Below are 26,495 nucleotides of genomic sequence, written 5' to 3' on the forward strand. Positions count from 1 at the left end.
ATGGATCTCAGTTCATTTAATGAGCCCCTCGACCCCCCAGCACCCGCCCCGCCGTTCCTCAGAGGCCTGCCTCTCCTCAGGGGTCCTGTATCCCCCGGGGGTGGCGACTGACGACGCTCAGAAGGCGAGAAACGGCTCCCTAAGCCGCTCGCTGGGTCCCTCTCACCCCACAATGCACCGGGGCCAGCAGGAAGGCCGCTCCGACCCCTAATTTTCCCGCGAATTCAGTTCAAAGAGGCGGCAGGGCCCGCGGTCAGCAGCGCGCACGGGCCAACCAAGCTGCGCCTGCGCGAGAAGCGCCTCCGCGTGACTGACGGGGGAATGCGCGGGCCAACAGGCTGGGCATCAGAGCGCCGGGCGGGGGAAGTGAGCGGTCTCCCGAGCGGAGCGGGGCTCTCAGGAGGAGACACTTTTTTTCCCCTCCCTCCTTTCCCTCCTCTCCTCCTCCCTTCCCTCCCCCCCCCCCGCCTCTCTCGTCCTTCCCCCCTCGGTCCGCCGGAGCCTTCTGGGGCGAGCGGTTGGTATTGCCGGCGCTTACTCTCCGGGGCCGCCCGGCGGATAGCTGGTGTGGGGGAGGAGGCAGGAACCGCGAGGGCGCCTCAGGAGCACGGCGGTGGGGGAGGGGGCGGCTCGGGGCCCTGCGCGGGGTCCGGGGGAGGCGGCTTCGGGGGTTCAGTGGCGGCAGCGTCAGGCGGCAAATCCAGTGGTGGGGGCTGTGGAGGCGGCGGTAGTTACCTGGCCTCCTCCTCTTCCTCCGTGGCGGCAGCGGCGGGGGCCGCGGTGTTACCGGTGAAGAAGCCGAAAATGGAGCACGTCCAGGCTGACCACGAGCTTTTTCTCCAGGCCTTTGAGAGTGAGTGTGATGAAGGCTTTGAGGGCAGGAATCCCCACTCTTGCAGCGTTAGGGGGCCGGGACACTCGTGCTGGGACCCCCTTCCTCACCGGGAGTCGGTTTGATTCGGGAGTGGAGGGCGAAATTGAGGGGGCCATTCTGCCTTCCGGGGTTATGGCTCGAGGGGGCCCGAAGTCTAGGGCCTTTGAGGGAGGTGGATTAGGGGGTCCAGGTGAGGTTCGTGCCTCCCCGAAGATTTACACGCGAGCTGAGGCATGGTGCCCCGCGTTGAGAGCAGGCTGCTTTTTAGGTGGGGAGGTCACAGTTGGACTGTACAGTTGGATCTACCGTCAGATCCCAGGACTAGTTCTTGCTTTCTTTCATGCCTTCCATACTCTAGAAGTACAAGGCTGTCGGTTGTAGGTTTAGAGGAGCAAAATTAAGCCTGTGAAGAGAGGAGTGCAGTAAAATCGACCAAATTGTCATTAGTCTGAAATGCCTTCGCACTAACTTGGTGCATTAACATGGCACCGTTTGATGCTCTACACCTTTCACATCTTTCCACCAGTTTCATGGGTACGTAAACTGAGACAGGCAGTGTTTAAGCATCTTATTTCTCTCTAGACGATCTCGGAATTCTGTCCGTTTGTAGTTGTCTTCATTTCGGGACATTTTCTGATGTCAGTTTCTGTTTTTAAGGTCTGTTTCGAGGGCAGAGCTACGACTTAATTTGGGAAGGGGGCAAGGTGTCTGGAAAGAAGCAATAAAATATATAAGAAATGTCATGACTGTGAGTAAGCTGAACTGTTCTTGAATGAATATTACATCCTGATGGTTTTCCTCTTTGCTTTTGTATGGATGTTGTAATTTGGATGACCTTTAATAGCTAGATATCTTACAGAGACTTGAAAAAACTCAGCTCTACCACTCAGTGTCTTTATTTACAATTTTTTTTTTGTGGCATATGTTAAGGGCTTGGTATCAGCTGTTCTTGGAAAGATGTATTACGTTGTTTAATACCCTTCTTTCATTCTCTCTCATTAGTGCTTCATGAAATTCTAATTGGATTTTAATACAAGGAATTTCGGTTTTTATTGAAATTCGTATGGAACCTGCTTGAGAAAGATTCACATTATTCTAGCGTTTGTTCAATATACTTTCAGAAATCTGGAGAGGCTTTCAGTTGGAAATATGGTGGAGAACTAAAGCACAGTGATGACAGTAAACATACATGTTTGCAGCCTTTCTAAAACATCTCATCTCCTTTTAGTTTATTTGAAACTAAAACTAAACTAACTGAAGATTAAGTGGAAATTTAAAAAATTCTTTCCGTATGTAGTGAGAAGACAAATCCTGCAAGAAAGTTTTAGCTGTTTTGCTTTTTTGATGAGTGTACTTCAGAGAGATGAACTGTCATTAAGAGTTAGATATGGTCACAAAACAACTTGATTGTTCTCTAATATTGATCTTAGTTTCTGAGAAGTTTATATGCTTTGATGTATTTACTAATATAGTTATATTAGGTCATTTTTATACCGCTTTATTTAAAGAAACTTAATACTAACAGGTCATTAATGTAACTGCTATTATGGTACTTGTATATAAAATATTTTCTATCTGTAACCTAAGTCCTTTATAACAGATTTTAACTAAGCAGCATTAAAAACACTGTGGGAATCTGGTACTTTAAAAATATGTGTTGAGGCAGTATTTACATACTGAGGTAATATTTACACTGAGCAAAATAGAAACCTGAACTATAACTAGCAATATTCATCGAAAATTTTAGCTAATTTATGTCTTGGATTTCACTTTGATTATATCTGTATTAGGACATCTATCCAGGTAACGGTTTTATTCCATTTCGGCTTACTACTGTACAGACTTTTGAAAAGACCAGTTAAAAAGTGAACATTTTATTTTCTTATTTGGCTTCAATAAAGAGTTCCTTTACTGAATCCAACTCGTTCACTTTAGCTACTTTTTAGAAGGAGATGGGTTATAGTTTTAATTAAATAAATTAAATGAATATAACTACTTTTCAGTTCTTCATACAGCTAGTTTAAAAATAGCTACCTTAGAAATGCAAGGTTTAAGAACTAGATTGTAGAGAAACTTAAAGTAAATGTAGATGCATTTTGTGAATGTATGCTGTAGATTGAATGTCTTTTGATCTAATCGTGCTTACTTATTTTCTTGATGTAAATGTTCACTACATAGTTTCCATAATAGGTTATTGGTTTATATATTGGCTTATATAACATGGTCTGGGTTGGTATTTTCTTAACAATTTAAGTAATAAGTAAATTTAGATAACTTTGGATTTTGTTTCTGTTACCTAGAACCAACGCAGTTCTATAGGCTTCTTCGAACGCGAAATCTTATAGCGGTAAGTAATCAACAAAATTTACTGATATTATTTTTTTCCTAGAATTTCACCTATTTAATTTTAATATTTTAACTTTTTTTATAGCCAGTATTTTTGCATAGAACTCTTACTTACATGTCTCATCGAAACTCCAGAACAAACATCAAAAGGTACATGTTATGAATCTTATTTCAAGTTGTTCAAACCATGTTAAAATTTTGTTTTAAAGTATGATTTCTAATGAAAGATTAAATATGAAAACTGAGGTGAAAGAGTGAATTGGTTGCAAAGTGATTTTTAATAGTATCATTTTTGTAAATCCCAGTTGATTGCCAGTTTTTTCCTAACAAGTGATTTGGTAGTGGAGTAAATGAAGTGATTTTACTGACTAATGTTTTTTACTCTGTGCTAATAGTTATTTTCAAGTTTGGTAGAAGTTGAGGATTTAAGTATTTACTAAAGGGCTCATGGGAACTATCTTTGATACATAAATTTAACAGTTAATGTCTGAATATTTCTTATATGTTCTAACAATAAAGAATTCACTTCTATGAGGATAGGTTCAGAAAGTCTCATTTTATGTCTTTGGTGGTTGTCTTATTAAAAGGGAAATACTTTTGAAGTCAGTAGGAGGAATGTCTTTAAAAACTTCTTAATCTTAATCACCTAGTCTTAAAGTGGAATCTGAAGGTGTCAGAGAGCTTGTTTTTGCTATGTAACATTTAACCGTATATAATTATAGAATGGTAGTTTCTTGTTCTGCACCCATGACTATTTACTGAGCATATCAAGTGAACAACTTTACATTTTTAAAGGAGGGAACCTCTACTAAGCATTTGGTATTGTCATAGTTTTGACTTAGTAAAACCATTAAGCTTTTCAATAAACTTTGAAACTAAACTCCTTTGGAGACTCCTGCTGGTTATTAAATAAGCACCGCTTTTTTTACAGCAAGACATAGTTTAGCTTTGTAGATATATCTAGATGTATTTTGAAGGATTGAAACGTTAAAACTATTTGTCTTCTGGTAATCTTTCTGAATCGAGAGAGAGAGAGAGAGAGAGAGAGAGAGAGAGAGAGAGAGAGAGAGCGCGAGAGAGCGAGTGAGCGCGCATTGCATTTAAGGGGTGAAACCTGCCAGGTGCCTAAATAACTAGGAAGAAGGTGATGAATTAAGCAGCAGAATTATGTCAGCTCTTTACCTGTCTACTCTATGCCAGGAATCAGGAAAATTTTTCTCTAAAGGACTAGATAGTAAATATTTTAGCCTTTGTGGTCCAGGAAACGGAATTGAGGATATTAGGTAGTATGTAGGTACTTACACAGAAAGAGAAAACGAATATCAACATTTTTTTTTAATTGATGAAATTCAAAACATAATAATTGAGTGCAGTGTTTTCTTTTTTTTTCCTTTTCTTTCTTGGGGGGTGGGGGTTGCTGCACGGCTTTCGGGTTCTTAGTTCCCTGACCAGGGATTGAACCTCCGCCCTGGCAGTGAGAGAGCCAAGTCCTAACCACTGGAGCCAGGGAGTACAGTGTTTTATAATATGTGCCTACTAGTGAGAAATGTGGGATTCTTTTATTTTTGTGGGGTAGGGTGGGAGGGATAACATTTAGCTTAATTGGGATTTAGAGTTAGTATTCTCTGTTATCAAATCACTTGCAAATGTTTTATCTGTAAAAACCATTCTTAGCTCATGGGCTGTGCAGAAACAGACAACAGGCTGGATTTGACCAATGGTCCATAATTTGCAGACCCTTGATTTACTCTATAAAACTAGGTGAATTTGATTTAGTAGTAAACTTTTTCTTTAAGTATTTTTAATATGGAAGATCAGTTACCATCTAGAGGGCTTCCCTGGTGGTCCAGTGGTTAAGACCCTGTGCTTCCACTGCAGGGGGCACAGGTTCGATCCCTGGTCAGGGAACTCAGATCCTACATGCTGAGGTGTGGCCAAAAAAAATTGTTTTTTAAGTACTGCAGTTATCATCTAGAATGCTTCCTGATTTTAATTTTAAAATGATAAAGTGTTTTCAGAATAAATTTGAGTTTAATCCATAAGTGTATTAAAAATATACATCATGTTTGTTTATTAGACTATTTGACTGCCTCATTGTGGGATACATTTCTGTTGTCTGCTAATGAGTGGAGGCAATTTCAAAAGCATGGCAGTAGAAATGAACTTTCTTAATTTAGTACCCCTTAGGTAAAAAAATTTCCTTTGGGACAGTTTTGAAGCAGTTTGCCAGCCAAGAAACATACATTCCATTTAATTTACTTCCATGTAAAAATGCATTAGGAATCGCTTAATTCTTTTGTTGTATGCCTGGCATATATAAGACAATAAGACTGATTTTTAACAAATTATACTACAACTTAATATCTTCAAATGAACGCTGTCCTTTTCAAAGTAAGTTGGTGAATTTGGAAGGTGATGAATTCAGCCCAGCGATTGTGGTCTTTGTTCCAAATGTTTTTGGAACTGCTTTTACAGAATTGCTTTTAGTACAATCCCTTTGCTCAGAATGTTTTTGGAACTCCTTTTGTACTGTTACACAACAACATCATATTCACTGTTGGAGTACACTTATCACTCCTTTTGAAGTTGTACAAGCAGGTGTAACATTAATCTGATATATTTGTTAAACTTGCCTTTTACTTTAGTTGCACTTCATAGAGGTATTCAGATTCTGTAGCCTGACACTACACTGGCACAGTGGAAATACTGGTGAGGACAACGGCGTCTTTTATTGAATCCATTTTAGTAGGTTTTATGTAAGCTGTTTCTGAATCCTCCCCTGAAAATGTCTTGAATTTTAAGAATATTCTCCTTTATGATGACCTTTTGATAACTATTTCCCTTGTTAAATCTGAGCTACAGTAGCAGTACCTTTCTAAAGAAACAGAAATACTTGGTGTTGGGAGGTGGGGCTGCTTTTGTATAGTTGCCTATACAGTTCGTTTTGTTTTTCCTAAGGAATGCTGGGTTACCTGTATGATCTATTCAAATGGTTGTTAATATTCAGTTTTCCTATGTACAGCTGCATAAAGTTGGAAGAGGTGAACCTTGTGACCTACAGTCTTAACTTTTCTTCCTACAGACAGGGTTTCTTCTTAGTCATTACACAAAGATAAACATACTATTCTAAAAAGTTTTCAGTAACTTTACAACCCTCCTCAGTAGTACATTTCAGTATTTATACTGAAAAGTTCTTTGTAACTAGCCTAAAAGAATCCTACATTTTTCTTCTTTCTTCTCTCTTATCTATGGAGATTGAAAATGTATTGCCTGCCATCCTTCGTAAAGAACTCCTTACTGTGCTTTATTGGGGGAAACTTTAATATTGAGGTTTTCAGTAACTCTAAAGGTAAAGAGAGAAGCTTTTTTATAAAAAAGATCTTTTGTTAATGGAGGCTATTTATTCACCTGAAATATAGATCGTATCAATTCTGCTCTTCCTATCAGTGTTTTACTACAATATATTTACATTAACATTTCTCTACTGATAATTTTTATTATAGTAGTTGAGTACAATAGCTGTTTTTGAGGAATGAGCATATTAGTAATTTCTAATATCTGAATTCAAATTTTATAAGAATACATGAATCTTTCCAAGTTCTATATTTGAAGAAAATATATGAGTATAAATAGAAATATTTGTTTCCAATTAACATATATGGGTCTAATTTTTCAGCCTCTAGAAAATGTATATAGTAGAGCACCTTAAGAACTAAGATGAGGCTTGTTTTAGAATCCATTCATTCTTTTTTTTTTTTCCAGTATGCGGGCCTCACACTGTTGTGGCCTCTCCTGTTGCAGAGCGCAGGCTCCGGAAGCACAGGCTCAGTGGCCATGGCTCACGGGCCCAGCCGCTCTGCGGCATGTGGGATCTTCCCAGACCGGGACACGAACCCGTGTCTCCTGCATCGGCAGGCGGACTCTCAACCACTGCGCCACCAGGGAAGCCCTAGAATCCATTCATTCTTAAATTGCTTGCTAAGGGTGTGGTTATTCTTAATATAAGCTTCTATTTTATTGGAAATTACTTTTTTCTCTTAAAGTTGTTAAGTTAAAAGCTGATAATTTTGTTATGATTTGATGGGTATGTCCTTTAAACTTCAAATTTTTTTTGTGATGGTGACAACCATCTCTTTAAAATGACATACTTAACTTTAGCCATTGCTGCTAATCTTTGAGGATGTTTTACTAACTTCATATTTGTTTTATGGAATATCCATATTTGTCAGGTTACTTAATGGAAATACAAGTGTTTCAAAATATACATAATTTGCATTTGTTTGGCTCAGTCCAACAAATGCTTGAACACCTACCAAGTATAAGGCAATATGCCAAGCACTATGTGGCTTTCCTTGAAGAAAACAAATCTCTGCCCTTCAGGAGCTAATAATCTAGTAGAAATAAAATATTTATGCAAGTTTCAGGTTTAGGAGACTAAATGTCAAAATAAATGTAAACCAAGTGCCATAGGTGGGGAAAAAAATCACTCTGGTTTGGGAATAATTACAAAAGGTTTCGTAGAAAAGTTAGCATTTGAGATGGGGCTTGAGGGCTTGTTTGCTGTATTACAACATAACACTGTCTCGATAGTATTCATTGTTATGGCTAACCATCCCATAATTTATCTTATAAATAAAATCAGATCTCCAACTTGCCTATTATAGTGACAGTAAAGTATAATCTGTTTGTTTTTCCCAGTTGAGAAGTGATTATTTTGTTTATCTGTCTCTTCCAGGAAAACATTTAAAGTTGATGATATGTTATCAAAAGTAGAGAAAATGAAAGGAGAGCAAAAATCTCATAGGTAAGATAACCTAAAAGTTTACATGAAGTGACATACTTGAGGAAAGAGGAAAAAGTACAGTGATCATTTTCCTAGTGATCACCTCAATATTGTAAGGAGTTAGAATGAACCTTAGATCCCACTTGGTCCAAACTCATACACAGATCAGGGATTACTTCTGTAGCATCCCTGGCAGAGAATCAGTTCTTAAGCCTCATCTTGAATATCTCTAATGCTGGGAACTCACTGTTTTCTAAGGCAGTTCTGTTCATTATTGTTTTTCTCTACTACCAATTTCTTGCATTCTGAATCAGAGTTTCTGTAACTTCTGTATTTAGTGTTAATCCTACTATCTCCTCTAAAGAATGATGGAGACTCATTTTTTATGGTATATGCTAGGTACTGTGCCAGCTGCTTCACAACATCACATGTCTTCTAAGTAATCATCTACAATTCTGAGAGAGGCTCTCTCTCTTTTTTTTCCCCATCTTGTCCTTGCTCTTATTTACAACTTTCAGGCAAAATATTCTTAACTTTAGTTTATATTTGAAATATGTTTATCACATGATAGTTTCAGAAACCTGGCCCTTTGGATGGAACCTTCTTATTGTCTGTTTTCACATGTGTTACCCAGAACTAATCCCTAAATGTTCTGACTAGCCTAATATCTGCCTAGGCTACACAGTATGCTTCCCTTCCTCGACAGTATGCTTCTATTTGTTCTTTCATATGAAAACTAAAGAAAGTTGAATATTATTCTAAAGAGAAACAGGGACTTGGGTGGTATTTGTTTATTCATTGACTACTTTTAGGAAGAATGTAGAACTAAAAATACTAGATTAAAAAAAATGGAATTGGGAAAATTGCCACATGGATTTTTCTTTTTATCTTGAAGTTTTAAATCATATCTTGCCAGTTTAGATAGGATGTACACTGACTTAATGATGCTTCATTTATACTTTCTCATTTTTGTGACTAGTATAAGATGTCCTTTTTCAATTGCTTTTATTTTAAGTTTGCCTTTTCAATTAGGTTATTTTACTGGAATTATTTTATTGCATTTTAAAATTTTTGTATCAGTATCTTGCAGTCTTGTAGGACTGAAGTGTAATTTATATTTCCATATCTAGGCAATCTTGATTTGTAAATAGACTTTGATAGTCCATTCCCAAATCTTTACCTAATCTGTTATTGCCCAAGGAATACCTTACAATACCGGTTTATAAAGACTGAGAATATTCCCAGCGCATGCACTCTCTATTCTTTGCTTGAATTTCTATTCCAGATCGTTGGCTGTTTACCTACCCTGGACAGAGCTTTTGGGATCCTCAGGGCCTTTTTAACTTATAAAGTATAAAGCTGTAGTCAGAACCTAATGTGACATCCTCACTTCTTTTCTTCTAAACACCTTAATAGTTTGCCCTCCAGGTCTTTCAGGGCTCATGTGAGAAGGAAGAATGAACCAAGAGGAAGAAAACTTGACCCTTTTCTTCATCTTCCCCATCAGGGTTCTACCTTCATCACTGCTAAACGTTACTACTATCTCATTGTGACCCTGGCTTTGATAAATATTACAGAACTTCCTTGATAGTGTGTGTTGTGAGGAAGATAGATTATACTGGTCAGTTCTCTCTGAATAATCACTCACCCAATAATTATATTTCTTTCGACCCAATGGGTTCAATAGCTAGGCCAGTACTATAACAGGGGTATTGTTAACCACCTCACAGAAACATCAGAGAGTTGCATAGAATTCCTGCTTGTAATTTTGAAAAGCAACTTTTTCACTCTTTAGGATCTAGCTGGGACCAGTGAGTTGGTCATTTCAACACCCAAGATCTTTTTTATTTCAAACAGACCTAACTGTTAGAGCTGACCATGCTTATTTAATACCCAGTGAGGCACTTTAGGCCCAGGAGGTACTGAGTTACTGTACTAGGTGCTTCAACCGCCCCCCTGGCCGCCATCTTTATGAATGTCTCATTGTTGCTCCCCGAGTCACTAAAATTAATTGAGAAGTTGCTTCATTTTAAGTTTACCCCTAAGGCCCTGTATTATTAAATTTCTTCAGTGTATTTCTCATCTCAAATTAGGCATAATTGGTTTAGTAGACCAATAGGTCTACTAAACTTATCACATAGGATTGTAAGAAGTTCTCTAGATACCAGTATATAATGCCAGCATTGTAAAACTTTACTTGTAAAATCTATGGGCAAATTCCCTGAGAGAACAAAATAAGCCTTTGTTGTTAATTCGTAGATGTTAAAATCTTAAATCACATACACAAAGGTATTTCCATGTGTATGTTTATTCTTTACCATCTCAAACATAGAGATCTTGTTCAGTTTAATTGGATCCTGGGTCTGTTCAGTAGCTACTGTCTGGATGTCTCCCACTGGAACTCATGTTCTTTTAGTACTTCCACAGTTTTAATGTCTCCACTCTCAAACCCAATGTATTTCATTCTCAGAGTTCCAGGAGAATATCAAGATACCCCAAATTACTGTAGTACTACAGCCCAAAGCTTAGAACAGTCAAATGCCTGACCTGTTTATGACAGTTGTAGTGACTTACAAACAAACCCAAATTCCTGGCATTGTCTGTACAAAATAAAGTTGGTGTCCCAGGATCTCTCTTGTGTTTTATACTCTAGATCTATATTTGTCTTACTTGTCTCAGATAATGGCAGAAATTTATTAGGGGAAGGAGCTGATAGAAAAAAGAAACATGGGACATTTCATGGTTTTCACTTCTTTAAGGTAACCATTTGTGACAATAGACCAGAATTGCATTTGTAACCTTAAAACTCAACCATAACACCCACCAACTATGAAGATTGTTTCTTTTCTTGAACAGTGGCTTCTAAAAACTCCACAGCAATTAGCAAATTTTAGAAATTCATAGTGGTCAAACTACTTGACCAGGTTTTTCACATAGTCTAGTGACCAGACCTCTAGTCTCCAGGTTTTTCCTAATCTTTCTCCTTGCTCTTTTGGTGTGGTTATGTATATTTAAAATATCTTTATTTTCTTTTTAGAATTTCTGATGTAATGCCTTATATTCTGTCTTCTCCGTCTCTTGTTTCTGGCATGCCAGTATATTGTGGGTTTTGAGTTTATTTTGCGTTTTGACCAAGCGCCATGGTTTATTGGTATAAATCTCTGATCTTTCTGTAGTTTTCTGTTCTAGCAGGATCCCAGGGGGTCTCTTGGGCTATTAATCCTACCAGTTTTGGAATTCTCTAGTCATATCTCTTGTCTTCTAAGTGCATCTCCACTGACTGAAAGGTATCATGAAAAGATTTCCAAGTTGGAATTGCTTCCAGAAGTATTTCCTGTGGTCAGATTAGAAGCATTTCCACTTAATCATTTTCTGTTCCTGGTCTACTGTTAGTAGCTGGAGAAATCCCCTCCAAAGGTAACTGAACTAGAACATCTACTAGATATATTTTCAAACCTATGTTTTTAGTAGGTTGATAAGGTAAAGTACCTTTCATCACTTTTTGTTGTTGTTATTACAACCTAAACTTCTGAATTAGTAATCTTCCTTTTATCATCTTTTTGTACTGTAACAAAGTCTGGGATTTTTTTCTGGGATTCCCATTTCCTCAGTGTACCATGTCCCAGACCCTATCCTAAGTCCTAGGGGATATAATAATGAGCAAAACAGATGAAGACCTTGCCTGTATGGAACTTATTGGCATTTAGGAGAAAAAGACGTCATTCCAGAATAATGGGCTTGATGCAGTCACCAATTCCTCAGCTTTATAATACATCACAGCATGACATGTAACAGTGTAGATGCCAAATAGCTTATCATCACACTTGGGCTATTTTGAGGTGATACAGCCGTGACCCTAGAAATGAAGCCTTACACCTGCCACTATCAGATTAATGTGTACAAATTCAAGGCCCTAATCTTGGTTTCTTTCCTGCATAAAAATGTTGGTCCTCCTGTGGCATCTGGCTGTTCTTAAAATTTGAGTTTCCTACATGAATCTCATCGCAAAATGTTAGTCCCTTATGAATTTAAATGTACTCAACCTTATTCTGCAGACTTCTTTAGAATTGTCAGGTACTTGTGTTTAGACTCTTATCCCCAAATTTCACATTCCCCCTCTAGTTTCCTGTTGCCATATTGCTTGCTTCCTAAGATACAGATAGGGAACACATCAGGAAGAGGAACCAAATCCTTATCTGATATCTTATCTTGATCATCTAAGCTAGATCCTTTGCTGCCTAAAACTAAAGAGGCCTGACCTTGTTTGTTTCTTCCCTTCTCATTCCCCTCTTCTGATCCAGTTTAACCAATTAAGATGTGGACACAGTAGCAACAAGAGAGGGAAGAGGGTAAATCAGAAAGGGAAAGAAAACTGCCCTTTTTCCTTGGACTCAGCCATCAACTAGGCCTCATTGTTACATTTTATTCTAGGTCCATATCAAGAGTGTTTACTTTTAGGAGGGGAAGGAGGAGGGGAAATTGTGCATAGCAAATCACATTCCCAAGTTTGTTTTTTCAGTTGGTTACTTGAAATTTGGAATTCCTTTTCTCAAAGAAATGTTGTAATGGTGGCTGAATGTCCTTGCCGTCTTTTTTTTTTTTTTTTTGTGCTTGCCATCTTATTTAACTTATAATGTAGCAATTAAAACTGTGTCTCAGACCATCCTTTGGTGACCTTTTTGTTTGTTTTTAATTTCCAGTCTTTTTTGGATGGATACTTTTGTAAATGTACTGATCACATACTTGGATGTTATGTCAATGTTAAATTTTTATGAAAGTGGTTAAAGTCTTATTCTCAACTTCTTGCCGTGTTGTGGAATGGTAACAGTATCCCGGATGACCTCAGTCTGCAGACCACGTTTTGAATAACACTAATTTAAAATATTTTCTGGGGTAGATCAATGCAAGGTATTTCTGTCATTTCACAGTTGGAACTTAGAATCGCATTCCCTATAAAAACAATGTAAATAATACTATAAGTACTACAGTATAATGGGTCCTGATCCCTGACCTTAGAAATCTTATTACTCTAGGGAGGACATCATTATCCTTTTGAAAATCATTTGTTGAGTGCCTTTCTGTAAGACACTGCTAGGTGCTAAGGACACTGATATGTCAAGAGAGAATGTGTGTGAAAAATTGTGACAAAAAAAGTGGTAAATACAGGTGCTTGTAAAGGAAATTAAGCTCTGGGATGTTTGGGGATGGGTCTTTGTAGAAGAGGGAGAGGGTATTTTGATGGATTGTTTAGTATTTTATCCAAGCCTCACAATCTTGAGAGAGGTTATCTCCTCATTTTATAGATATCAGGTCACAGCTAATAACTGGAGCCAGAATTCAAACTTGGATTTTGTCATCCTATTCTACTTTCCTATATATGGCTTTAGAGGTAAAAAGGAATGGGAACCATATTACAGACAGCGGTTAGACAAAAGATTTCACAGTTGGGGACCCATTAGAAAATTGGAGAAAGGAATGATTCATACAAAATCATTTTAAGAAAATTTACCTGGCCTTAGTAGGTAGGTTTAACTGAAGCAACTAAGAATAGGATAAACTGGTTGGGACTAATGGATTATCTTCTAGCAAGGAAACTGTAGAATATTTCTCTCTTTCAGTTTTGTTTTGGAGTTTCACCAATTCTGCATTGTTAGGTTACATTTATGGAACAGTTTTGATAGGAAAATGCTAATTATCTTTTAGTAAGATGGCACGTAGATTTCATAGATGGTACATATACTTTTTAAAAATCAACTTTGGGTATAATTAATATTCAATAAAATACACTCACCCTAAGTATATAGTTTGAGTTTTGCCAAATGTATGCATTCGCACAAGCATAACCACAGTGAAGATATAGAACATTTTCATTACCTTGAAAAAGTCCTTTGAGCTCCTTTACAGTTGATCCCCTTAATGTACTTTTTTTTTGAGGTATAAATGATATGCAGTCCAGTTCACTCTTTGGTGTATAGTTCTGATGCATTCAGTCAGGTAACAACCACTACAATTAAGATAAACCCTACAGATTCCCTCATGCCCCGTTTATAGTCAACTCTCCACTCCCTCTGTGTTTTTGAAATGTATCTGATACGTGTTAGAAAGTAAGATACATGAATTAACTGTTTTCAAGAATCCCGTTTTATTTTCTTGATACTTAAGTTATAGTTGCTGTTCTTAGTTTTTCTTTTCTATGTTTATGCTTTCTAACTCTGCTTGGACCCTTACACTTCTACTCTACCATAGTCATTTTGTTCTCTACTGATATCCTAGCATACTTTTCTTAGTACTAAGGGCACTAGAAGTGCCCTTCAGGACCCCCACCTTGTAGTTTTTTTAAGCATACGCTTTCATGGATTACCTCACTAAGAAAATAGAGGTATCCTCACATCTTCTGTTGAAATATCTCACTTACCTCCTGTTTCTCTAAGAAGAAGAGTCCTGGGCAAAGTTACAGAGCTAACCTCTTTATAACATGTCCTCATTTCCAGTCATTACCTGTTCCTTAACACTCTCTTGCCTCAAAGTCTTTACATAACTCTTCCCCTCTGATTATAAGGATGCGTAGATTGTCACCATCATTTAAAATAAAACACAAAAACATACCCTTTATTGATCCTTATTGCCCTTTTACTGCTATTTACTTTGATTCTTTAGTAAGTTTCTTGAGTAAAAGTACTGCTTCCCTTTTCCCAACATCTGTTCTGGAAAGTTATGAATGGTTCCTGATCACGAGATAGATTGCTCTTTTTCCAGTTGAAAGGTACTATAAAAGCCTGTTGATGTTTTTGTTTATTCTATCCCAACTTACTAGTTTTTCCATTGGTAGTAAATATTTTTCAAAACAAAAGGATCATTATAGTTTATGCTTCCTTTTCATTGCTTCTAAAACTAAAAGTGAAAATGACAAGTTGAAACAGTAAATTACAAATCTATAGCAGATTTGTGATTGTAATATTTCATCCCTAATTGAAGTAGAAAGTGATGGTTCTGCATCATTTGTTAGGAGGTTGAAATTCCGTAGCTTGAAAATACTCAAAAACTTTTGCCTGGATTCAGCTACCGTTTTGACGGGTGGGAAGGGAAACCTGTCCCCATTTTATAGGTAGAACACTGAAGCACAGTAAATTATCTTGCCTCTTATTTGGTGGTTTATTTTTTTCTGCCTTGCTTCTTTGGTGTTTTTGTTTTTATTTGTGTGTGTGTGTGTGTGTGTGTGTGTGTGTGTGTGTGTGTGTTTAATGTGTATAGACACACTGTATTGGATGTCATACTTAACAGGGAGAGCATGGGGTCATGGGCTTGAACAGAGTTAAGAATTAGGCAGCCAAATATTTATATATTAGCTGAAGTAGCTTTGATTTCAGTGTTATATTTTAAAGTTTAGGTTATTTTTATTATAGAATATTAAAGTGATAAAATTTTTTTGTTCTGTTTAGCTTGTCAACTCATCTGCAGCTTACATTTACTGGTTTCTTCCACAAAAATGGTATGTACTTAAACATATTGGCATTCTAACAACAAAACACCTTTGTGACTGAAAAAAATTGCGTGTAAATTCAGAAAATTATATTTAATGGAAAAGATGTTGATGTTGATAATTTAATTTCTCTTTAGTGGATTTCTCCAACAGTTTCAATTATTGCTTTATTTGGTCAATGGTGGGATATGGAGGAGGTAACTTGCAACTCATTAAACTTTAAAAGTAGTAGTTCTTAAATTTTAGTGTGTGTAGAAGCATTTTGACAGTTTGTTTGAAATACATATACCTGGACCCTACAGGGACTCAGATCTAGCAGGGTTTTGGTGGAGCTTAGGAGTCTGCATTGTAATAAAGCACCAAGGTAATTCAGAAGTAGGTTGTCTGAGGAACAAGTTTTAAGAAACTCTGGCATTAAAAAAATGTGTCAATATATATGTGTGTAACTGAGTCACTTTGCTGTACAGCAGAGGTGGGCACAACGTTGTAAATCGACTACACTTCAATAAAAATAAATAAATAAGAAACTCTGCCTTAAAAGTTTTTTTAAAATTGTAGGTAGACTTTATACATAAGGTTGTGTTCATCGCCTTGTTTTCTTATTGCTGTCTTGCTGTCTATTTAAGTTTTAAGTAGATTTTTAAATTATTAAAATAATCAGTGCTGTGTGGGATCATTCTTGAAGGTAAATGTTAGCTTCATCTGGCTCATATCTAAATAGATGAAATCCCAGCTCTTACCGCTCAACCGTACCTTTTAGGGCTCTAAGTATCACAGTTTTAAAAATGCTGTGTAACATTATCTTACCCAACTCAGAGCCATCATCTTTCCAAAGATTGTAAGTAGAAAATAATGGGAAGGACTTGTAATGAAATTCAATTTCTTAGATTTTGTCATTTTTTTATTTCCAACGTTTTTCAAACTTTAAATTATAAAGACTAATGATGAGAATTGTAATTAATTGCCTTAGAACCTGGAATAGGTGAAGAGTCTCCTGAGTAGAGCCCTTTCTGCATAAACATTTTGAGTATTTTTAATACAATAATAAAACAACTGAAACAACCACTGCTACCAATGGGATATATCAATGTGTTAGATATTATATAAAGAAAATTATATAGTCGTAAATGTTACTTCATTAAAAGAGGTGAAAGCATACTGGGTAAAGTTTCCGTTGGTTTCAGAATGAATAAAATGCCTCTAGGCTTGTCCATCTTAAATTTGTGTGTGTATCCTTTAATAATCAGGTAATGGAATAAAACCTTTATAAGAAACAGGTCAAGTTGGTCATCCTTGGTATTGTTTAGTAAGAAACAAAGTTTAATAATAAGCAGAATGGTTATATTAGAACAGTTTGATAACTAGTCAGGTTTTTAATGTAAGAAATTTGAAGTCTGGTCATATCTGTATTAGCAGCTAATGTAACTTTACTTATAGTTTTGCCTTACATCTGGTCTATTTAAGTAACCTCAGTAGCATTTTCATGTTTTTTCCTCCTAAATCATTTATAATCATCTTGTAGAGATCATATTTCTAATCACTCATCATACTTTGTCTTCTGTGATACTTAAAAAGTACATGAACTCTAATACTTTAGAAGCTTATAATTTGAATTTTATAGGTTTGTTTGCCCTTTGTTCTCAGGGACTTCTATAAAACATATAAATTATTCATCACTGAAATCATTGATGGATATTAATCGAATAATATTTACTAATTAATATTATTTGATTAATTAATAGTAATTGAATTTACTTGAATTAGTTAGTTGAAATTAACTGGAACATGGTACGATAAACTTCTTTCCCATCTACATGGCAAAAAAGTTCAAAAATTGCACAAATTCACTTAAACTCTATTTTCTTGATATTACTGAAGTAAATGAGAAAGTAAACTCTGTTGATACTTCTATTTCCAGAAAATAATTTCCCATTGTAACTTTGAAATTAGTGGAAGTTGGAAAGAAGCAGATATATTGCCTCCTTTGTCTATTCAAGGTATATTTGTAGTTTTTTTAAAAGAAATAATATTTTTAAGAAATCAGGTTAGAAAAGCAACATCACAATCCCTAAAATATGATTATTTTTTCTTTTGTTTTTAAATGAAGACTCTTGTTTAGCAATTACTACTTGAGACTGCTTAGAATGAATACACAAAGATTATTAGGGTACTATTTTCATGGTGAGTATTGTTCAGAGAGTATTTTTGGTACTGCATTTTAGATATTCAGTTATTTTTTGGTATATTAAATTATTTTTATCCTGGCTGCAACTTTCAAGAGACTGATTGAAATGTATTTTATGTATATACCCTGAGTAAGAAGAATGTTTTCAAGTAGAAAGAAGTATTGTCCAAAATCTCAGAACAAAAATTATATTATTTCTGTATATGTTTATAGATTTATTTGTAATATATAGAGAACTATATAGAAGTACATAGTAGTTCAATATATTAGGAACTTAATGATGAATGAATGATTAAATATTAAAGTTTTTTGGACTATTAATGCCTTTGGGATTAAAGACAAGCTGTAGGGAAGTATTCTGGAACCTTAATTTGCAGAAACCTTTGTTAGAGTTCATTGATATAGAGAATATAGACTATTACTTTAAAATTAAATTTCCTAAACATTATAAACCAAGAGATTTCCCTAGGTAGTAAATAATATCTTGATTTTTGCTATCCCATTTAGGCATGTAAGTTTTATGTTTAATATTTTTTGAAAACTTTTTTTAATCCCTTTGGTTATAAGTTTCGATCAAATCAAAGAGCCTTTTAAGTTTAAATATCTGAGCATTCAAAATAAAATGAAATATGTAAAAATAGTAACCAGTTCAATTTAAATGTATCTTAAACTAAATAATTTTTCTGATAGATTTTAGAAGAAGGAAAAAAATTTTTAATGTTTATTTTGTGTGTTACCTCGCCTGAACTATTTCATTTGTGCTTTCTACTAAGAAGCCTTAACTGTATTTGTCAAATTTGAAACTGATTTTGGGAAACAGGAATGAGTAAACTTCTGAGAAGACTTCACTATAGGAAGTCTTTTTTGTAAATTCTCAGACTTCTTAGGAAAATGAATACTATTTTTTTAAAAATAGATTTTAATCATTTCTCAGCCTTTTGGCTAAGATCAAGTGTAAAATAGATTTTAAAGTATTGATTTTCTATTTAGATAAGCCATCACGAAATTCAGAAAATGAACAAAATTCTGTTACCCTGGAAGTCCTGCTTGTGAAAGTTTGCCACAAAAAAGGAAAGGTAATGTATAGGATGCTACTGGTAGATGAAATGGAATAATTTTTTTCATTGAATATGTTTATGCATATATATTGTTTATGCATATAAACCTTAAAAGCTTTTAAATATGTTGATGGCTGAATTGTAAAACTGATAAGCTCTTTTGCCAACCTCCCATATCTTCATGTTTTTTTCTAATCTGGCTATAGGTATCTGCATAGAACCTTCTGTTACAGGAGTATGACAGTGAAGGGAAGAAGCTATCTTTTAGCATCTTAGGACATAAATTCAGTTGCTTCCTGCCACTTCAGCCTCTTAGCTTATTTTTTGTAGCTATTTGTACACATTAATGTTTTAAATAAGGTCTAAGAGAGAGTTTTTCCCAAAAGGATTATATTGTAACACTACTCTCAGGCAAAGAAATTTCTGTTTCTAGCATTATCAGCCATTAACTTATAAATATATTGCTTCAAGTTTTTATTTATAAGATGAAATCATTTCACCGTCGAAACAAGTATTATGGTGGTTAAATTTCCTGGGCAACCCACCAAAGCCAACAGAGATACTTTTAGTAGCCTTAAGTCCTTGGGTATTTTAAGAATGGGAGGGAATTCCCTGGCGGTCCAGTGGTTAGGACTTTATGCTCTCACTGCAGGGGGCCTGGGCTCCATCCCTCATCGGGGAAGTAAAAGCCCACAAGCCATGTGGTGAGACCAAAAAAACGAGGAATGACCTGTATAGAGGTTCTGATTGCTCATGCTCTTCCAAAATCAATCACAGTAAGGTGATATGGTGAAAACTGTGCTAGAGCATTGGTATGGAATAGACCAAGGTGATGGGAGACAGCAGTGTAAGTACATATTAAAAACTCCCACGCTCTCACCCAACACCCATACACAACAAGTAGTGATGTGAAAATTCAAGATAATATTATTATTTAGACAAAAAAATGTGCCTGTAACTATAGTATGATCCTTTTTGTGTTTAAAAAAAAGTAATAGGCATACATATTTTCTTCAGAGGATAAATACAACCAATTGCTAATACTAGTCTTCTCTGGAGTATAAGACCCGGGGAGGGGGGTGGAGGCGACTTTTATTTTTCTCGTTTTATATTCTTGTAGAGCAGACTTTTAAGACCATAAGCATGTATTCTGTTTGTTTTTAAAAAGAAGTTACCTAAAATATGTACTATATTTTCTTGTTAAAAAGGTCTTTTGCATCTTGCAATTTTTCAACTTTGCTCTTTCGGCATAACTAGTTATATAATTACAGAACATTACTCATAAGATGATTAATGTTACTTCTTATAAACAATTATTTAAATATATGGATTTACTTTTTCTCAGTGTTGTTGACAGTGGGGTTATTGTAATAATCTTTTTTCATTTCTAATAGTCCTATCAGTCATTTTGTTAAAATAGAATATTTAAGGGGAAAAGATTAATTTACATGAGTTGTAATATTTTAAGCATGGTTTTAGTTCTATATTTCTAACTTAAAACTTTCCGATGACCATCAGCTAAATATTAGATATACTATTATATCATTGTTTTCATTGTATTGAGGATATCCTAAATTGGGCTAATATTTGAAAGATAGTTGATCCAAATTTTCTTTTTGCTTCATCACAATTTTCAGATTTATGGTTAGAATTTTAGCATGCCATTTGGAAATCACGGCCTATACCATATTTCCTATAGCTGTGATTAGAGGTTTTATTGTAATTCTTACAATTGCATATGCATAAATAAATATAATAATCTTTGCCTTTGCAGGATGTACGTTGTCCAATAAGACAAGTTCCTACAGGTAAAAAGCAGGTGCCTTTGAATCCTGACCTCAGTCAAACAAAACCTGGAAATTTCCCGTCCCTTGCAGTTTCCAGTAATGAATTTGAACCTAGTAACAGCCATATGGTGAAGTCTTACTCATTGCTATTTAGAGTGACTTGTCCAGGAAGAAGAGAGTTTAATGGAATGATTAATGGAGAAACCAATGAAAATATTGGTAATTTTTATTTTAATAATTTTACTAGATTTTGTTGTTGGAGATTAAGGTGATCAGTGAAAATGATTGAACTAATCCATCTTCATAGTATTCGTAATTGTGTACAGAATATTTCTTTTTTTAGTTATTTTCATAATTATTTAGAGGGAAAAGTGGTACAGAACTAGAAATAAATGCATGTGTTCTAATAGCATGGCCTTTATTTATTTGCAAATCTCTTATAGTCTAATGAGATACTTAATTTTATGGTACATTGGCCTTGCTGTTAGACTTTTGGCTATTATGTTGTATTAGGTATTTAATCTGTAAAATTCTCATTGTATGATGAAACATTTCATGCAGCAAAATGAAAATACACACACACACATATATATATATATATATATGTATATATAAAACACTGGATGGAAAAGACTGGTGTTTAAATTAGTCTCTCAGCAAACAATGAATTCATTCCCCCCTCAACATTTTATTGTGAAAAATTTCATACATATGGAACAGACAAAAGAATTTGGTAGTGAGCACCTATCTACCCACCACTTAGAGTCTACAGTTAACATACATCTATCCTTGTATCCTCCCAACAGTTCTGAATCCACCTTTGAGGTAATCATTCAAACAACAACATATAGGTGTTGGGAACACAGAGATGATTAAAAAGTCCAGTCCCATCTTCCAAAGGCTCATAACCTAGAGTATGGAGATAAACATAAAATATAATTGCAGCTAAATGATATGTGGTATAATAGAGGTATTTGTGAAGTTCAGGGGAGAAGCAGCTTGGAAGAAATAATCTTTGAGTCTTGAAGTATCCTTTGAAGTTCCTGGAAAGTAACCATGAATGAGGAGGGTTTTTTCTCCTTGCCTAGCAATAAAGATCATTCTGAACAGAAAATAACATTTGCAAAAATGTGGAGTTAATAGTGTCAATGAATATCAGAAAGTAAGGACATACACATAAGGTTGAGACATAAAGTTGAAGAGTGTTTGGATATTATTATATTGCAACTTAAGTTTATTTGTACCTCATTTGGGATAAATGTAGTATGTTATGTGAAGGGACTATATATCATAAATCTGTTTTTGCTTGAATATTTGATTCATGAGAAATGTTTGTCAAATTCAGATGTCAATGAAGAACTTGCAGCTAGAAGAAAACGAAATCGTGAAGATGGGGAAAAACATTTGTTGCACAAATGACAGTATTTGATAAAAACAGGTAATGTTGATGGACAAGCAAGGCTCCCATGTTTTAGAAATGTTTTTATTTTGAAGCAGAATATAGTGATGATACTGTTTATTTGCCTTTGTTTCTCTTTATTCTTATGGATGAAAAAACAAATTTGCAAATACTGAACTTTTGTCTTTATCACCTAGAAAGCAATAAACACAGATGAGGAACTATTTGAACGGCTCAGTTAAGATTGTTCATTCAGCCAGTATTTTCTGAGTGTGTCCTCTTTGTCAGACACTGTTTTAGGCAGTGAGAAGGCAACAAAACCCCTGCCCTCATGGAGCTTAACTTCTAGTGGAGGAAATAGACACCACCCCCCAAAATTGTATCAACTAATGTCACTTAGTGGGAATGCTGTGAAGAAAAATAAAGAGAATAAATGGTGGTTTTGTAGAGAAAGCCTCTGAGAAAAGGTCATATTTGAGCAGAGACCTGAATAAAGTGGGCCCCATGCAAATCTTGAGATTATGTATTTACTAGAGTTAAGGAAGAAAAGTGTGTGAAATCATCGTTTGGCTCTGTGTGCATTTGGCACAGGGTAGCAAGGAGCACTTGGATTTATAATCATCTCTGCAGTTTTCAGTTGGGAATGAAGCATCTTAGTGCCAGTAAAAGAACCTCTGGGAAGCAAATACAGTATTCTTTTTTGATAGGGTTGAAGGGTGAAACTTATAATATGTCATGATTTCTTGTCCTAGGCTGCTCACTGGTAGTTAACACAGTCCACCATCAGGTATGGGAGAAAGAGCCAAGAAAAGCAATGAGTGTGTTTCTCCTGCTCTTTAAAAAGTAACTTGTTGCTTTAATGTAATCCACTTATTAGCCACTAGGGTAAAGATAGGTTATAGGGCTTTTAATGGGAAAGCAAAGGTGATTAGGAATAATGCCATGGATTTTGCTACCATATTGTCTTAGAATATATCACTTAATGTCGCTTAATGTTACCAGCAGAAACCAATATAGTGTTTTTTTAAAGTCAGAAATTTGAATGTGGATCAAAAATTTAAATGGAGAACAACAGAAACATATATGCTAAGAGATAGGGGTTGTGTCTGTGGGAGAAGCAATTAGGCTGTTGTTGCACACTGGGCTTCATCAGTGTTGGTAAATGTTCTATATATTTTAGGCAGCGTGAGGGTAAGGGTACATTCTTTTAAGAATTCTTTCTACCTTCCTTGTATTAACATATTCCTTGTACGTTAAAACAAAGAAACTGCTTTTTAAAAAAGTACCAAGAGGAAATCATGGGAGAATTTTCCCCAAACTTCTTTTGAAAATTTCCAAACCTATAAACATGTTGAAAGAACAATGCAGGTAGTAATACCCATGTACCCTTCACCTAGATTCATCAGTTGTTAACATTTTACCACATTTGCTTTATTTGTGAGTGTATTTTTGTGACAAACCATTTGAGGGTTAGATCATGACGCTGGATTTCATTCCTTATTCATAAACACTTCATTCAGCGTGTATCTCCTAAGAGCAGGGACATTTCCCTCCATAACCACAGTACGCCTATCATATTCAGAAAATTTAACATGATACCAAAAATACAGTACTCTCTCCCCAGTTTCCTCGATAATGTCCTTTTCTGTTCCCTACTCACCCCAGTTAAGGATTGCGATCTGTCAGTTGCCATATCTTTTCAGTCTCCTTCAATTTGGAACCATTTTCCAGCCTTTTTTTTTTTTTTTTTTTGCCTTTTGTAACAACACTTTAAATACAGGCGTGTAGTTTTGCAGAATGTTTTTCAGTTTGGACTTTTGTGATTGTTTCTTTATGTTTAGATTCAGGTTAAACATTTTGGCCAGGAACACTCATTGGTGATGTGTTCTTTGTGGACGTCACAGACACAGCTGATATCAGGTTTGATCGCTTGGCTAAAGTGGTGTTTACCATATTTCTCCATTGTAATGGTCCCTTTTCACTTTAATTAATTAATATGCAACCTCTGTAGTAATACATGAAACTGGATAAATATCCTTTTTTCTCCCAACAGTTATTTTTTAACGCAATAGTTTAGCATCCATTGATGATTCTTACTTGAATAAATTATTCTATGGTGGTGGCCACATGGTAACTTTCTATCAGTTCTTCCATGTTTGGTTTGTTGGCATTTTTCTGTGAAGAAGAACGTTACTTTTCTCAACCTTTTTTTAAATCAGTATGGATTAACGAATTCCACTTTTATTCAGTCTGTTTTAATCTATTGATGTTGCTATATTAATGCTCAAATTGTCCCAAATTTGGTGAGGAGGAGCCCCTCCAAGCAGGCTCCTAAGTCCCTTTGACTTGTTTTTATTTATTTATTTTCTTGTTTTCTGCAATATTCTTCTAGATATTCCAGGCTTTACATTCTCCTTTTCCTACCTCTGCTCTGGAATTGGCTGTTTCTTCAAAGGGTCATAGTTCTTTTCAGTAGAGGAGAAGTATTTGCCAACCAAGATCTGAGGAGTTAGATGTTTTAAAAATTCTTTTTATAATCTCTTGAGAAGCTAAAGTCTCCTTAAAGAATGACTAAAATTCAAAAGCCATATTGAAAGAGTATGAAATATGGAGTGAAATAAAAAAAAAACCTTCTTCTGAAAACAAAAACACCATCATAAGCCAAGTCAAAATAAAGATAACAAGTCAGGAGAAGATTAATTTCAACTCATAATGTATAGATAGATGCCTCATTCCTTTAATATAAAAAGATTATACTAAGTAAAAAGAAAAACACCACAGGCCAGTAGAAGAATGAGGAAGGGATATCGTGAAAATGTTTACAAGAAAAGAGAATATATATGGTTTTTAAACAACTAAAAGGTAAAACATCTGAATATAAAAGTACACTGAGATGTCATTTTTTCACTTAGCAGTTTGACAGATATCAAAAAACTTGATAAAGCACTGTTGATGAGGCTGTGGGGGAAAAGGCCCTCTTCATAGACTACAGGTAGGAGAGTACATTGGATTGTAGCTATCACACGTTCAGCCATAAAATAGAATATTATGTAGCCATGTAAACATGCAGGAGGAAAAAGTCCTTTCCATTTTAGAAGTATACTAATGTATTACCTATTCAAATTAGTAAATAAAATTATCTTCTAAATTATTAAGTTGAACAGCCTTGTTGATAAATTATTGAAGTAGAATAAATTCAGTAGCACAGCATAAAGACAAGAATTCTTTTTTTCTTTTTTCTTTTTTTTTGCGGTACGCGGGCCTCTCACTGTTGTGGCCTCTCCCGTTGCGGAGCACAGGCTCCGGACGCGCAGGCTCAGCAGCCATGGCTCACGGGCCCAGCCGCTCTGGCGGCATGTGGGATCTTCCCAGAGCAGGGCACAAACCCGTGTCCCCTGCATCGGCAGGCGGACTCTCAACCACTGCGCCACCAGGGAAGCCTAAGACAAGAATTCTTAAGGCTCAAAATCATGCGGTGTTAAGAGCCAGACTTTGGAGACAGATTGCCTAGATTGTGTTGCTAGCTCTGGCTACTTACTGTGTCATCTTAAGGCAAGTTATTTAACCCTCTCTATGCCTCAGTTTCTTCTGAACAATGGAGTAATAACATCTACTTCATAGAGGTGTTGGGAAGATTAAATGAACTCTGTAAAGTCTTTAAAATAGTGCCTGGCATATAGTAAGCACTCAATAAATGTCAGCTAATACCACCTAACAGAATTTCTCTAAGACTGATGAAGAGATGCCAGATTCTTGATATACAATTAATTATTGAGTATGGTTGAAGAATGGTATTTAGGTTAGTAGTGTTTAATTGTATGGAGAAAATAACATAAACTATGTATACACACACAGATATGTACACACACATTAAAAGTATACTGTGAGTATGGGTAGAATTTCATCGATTCTTTGATTCAACCAGTATTCCATTTATTCATTCACCTATGAAATGTTTATTGAGCACCTGTATGTGCCAGGTGCCCCCCAGGTTCTTACAGTTAATTAGTTTACTGGTCAAGTATAAAAGTCAAGAATTCTAGTTCAAGTACTTACAGTAGTTAAAGATAACAGAGACCTAATTCTTAGCTGTTCCCTAAAGCAAGTATTATAACACCGTTGTTACCTTGTTTTTAAAAGTATAAAGCCTGCGCACATGCTTTATACTTAACATTTAAAACTTAGCAAGTTTTAAGACCTTAGGCCTATTATACTTTAAATGTTTAAAGTTATATCTGAGTAGCTACAGTAATGAAATAATTATCTAGTAATAATTATCAGTACAAATCATTAAAATTTCTTTTGTCAGGAATGGAGTGTAGGTATATCTTTAAGTCTTGTTGGGCATGTAAGCTAGTTTATAAATTTAATAAGTGCTTTTTAGTATAAATCTAAAGATGTAGAATTTGTGTACTTACAATAATAGTCAGGTTACTTTAAAGTGTATGTGTTTGTCTAACAGGCGCTTACAGCTTTTAGATGGGGAATATGAAGTAGCCATGCAGGAAATGGAAGAATGTCCAAGAAGCAAGAAAAGAGCAACATGGGAGACTATTTATGATGGGAAGGTATGGACTACTTAG

At 35.6% G+C, this 26,495-nt stretch overlaps 1 protein-coding gene across 1 annotated transcript; it reads left to right on the forward strand.

Moving 5' to 3' along the window:
* LOC131765156 (polycomb protein SUZ12-like) lies at nucleotides 1-26,495 on the forward strand. The gene is given in 12 exon segments (XM_059078622.1): nucleotides 1-87; nucleotides 229-366; nucleotides 502-853; nucleotides 3,175-3,221; nucleotides 3,306-3,370; nucleotides 7,956-8,024; nucleotides 15,443-15,492; nucleotides 18,659-18,744; nucleotides 20,501-20,732; nucleotides 21,859-21,906; nucleotides 21,909-21,951; nucleotides 26,375-26,495. Coding segments are annotated over 12 exon segments (1,338 nt in total).

The sequence above is a fragment of the Kogia breviceps genome, chromosome 11 (genome assembly GCF_026419965.1).
Source record: "Kogia breviceps isolate mKogBre1 chromosome 11, mKogBre1 haplotype 1, whole genome shotgun sequence".
NCBI classification, from domain to species: Eukaryota; Metazoa; Chordata; class Mammalia; order Artiodactyla; family Physeteridae; genus Kogia; species Kogia breviceps.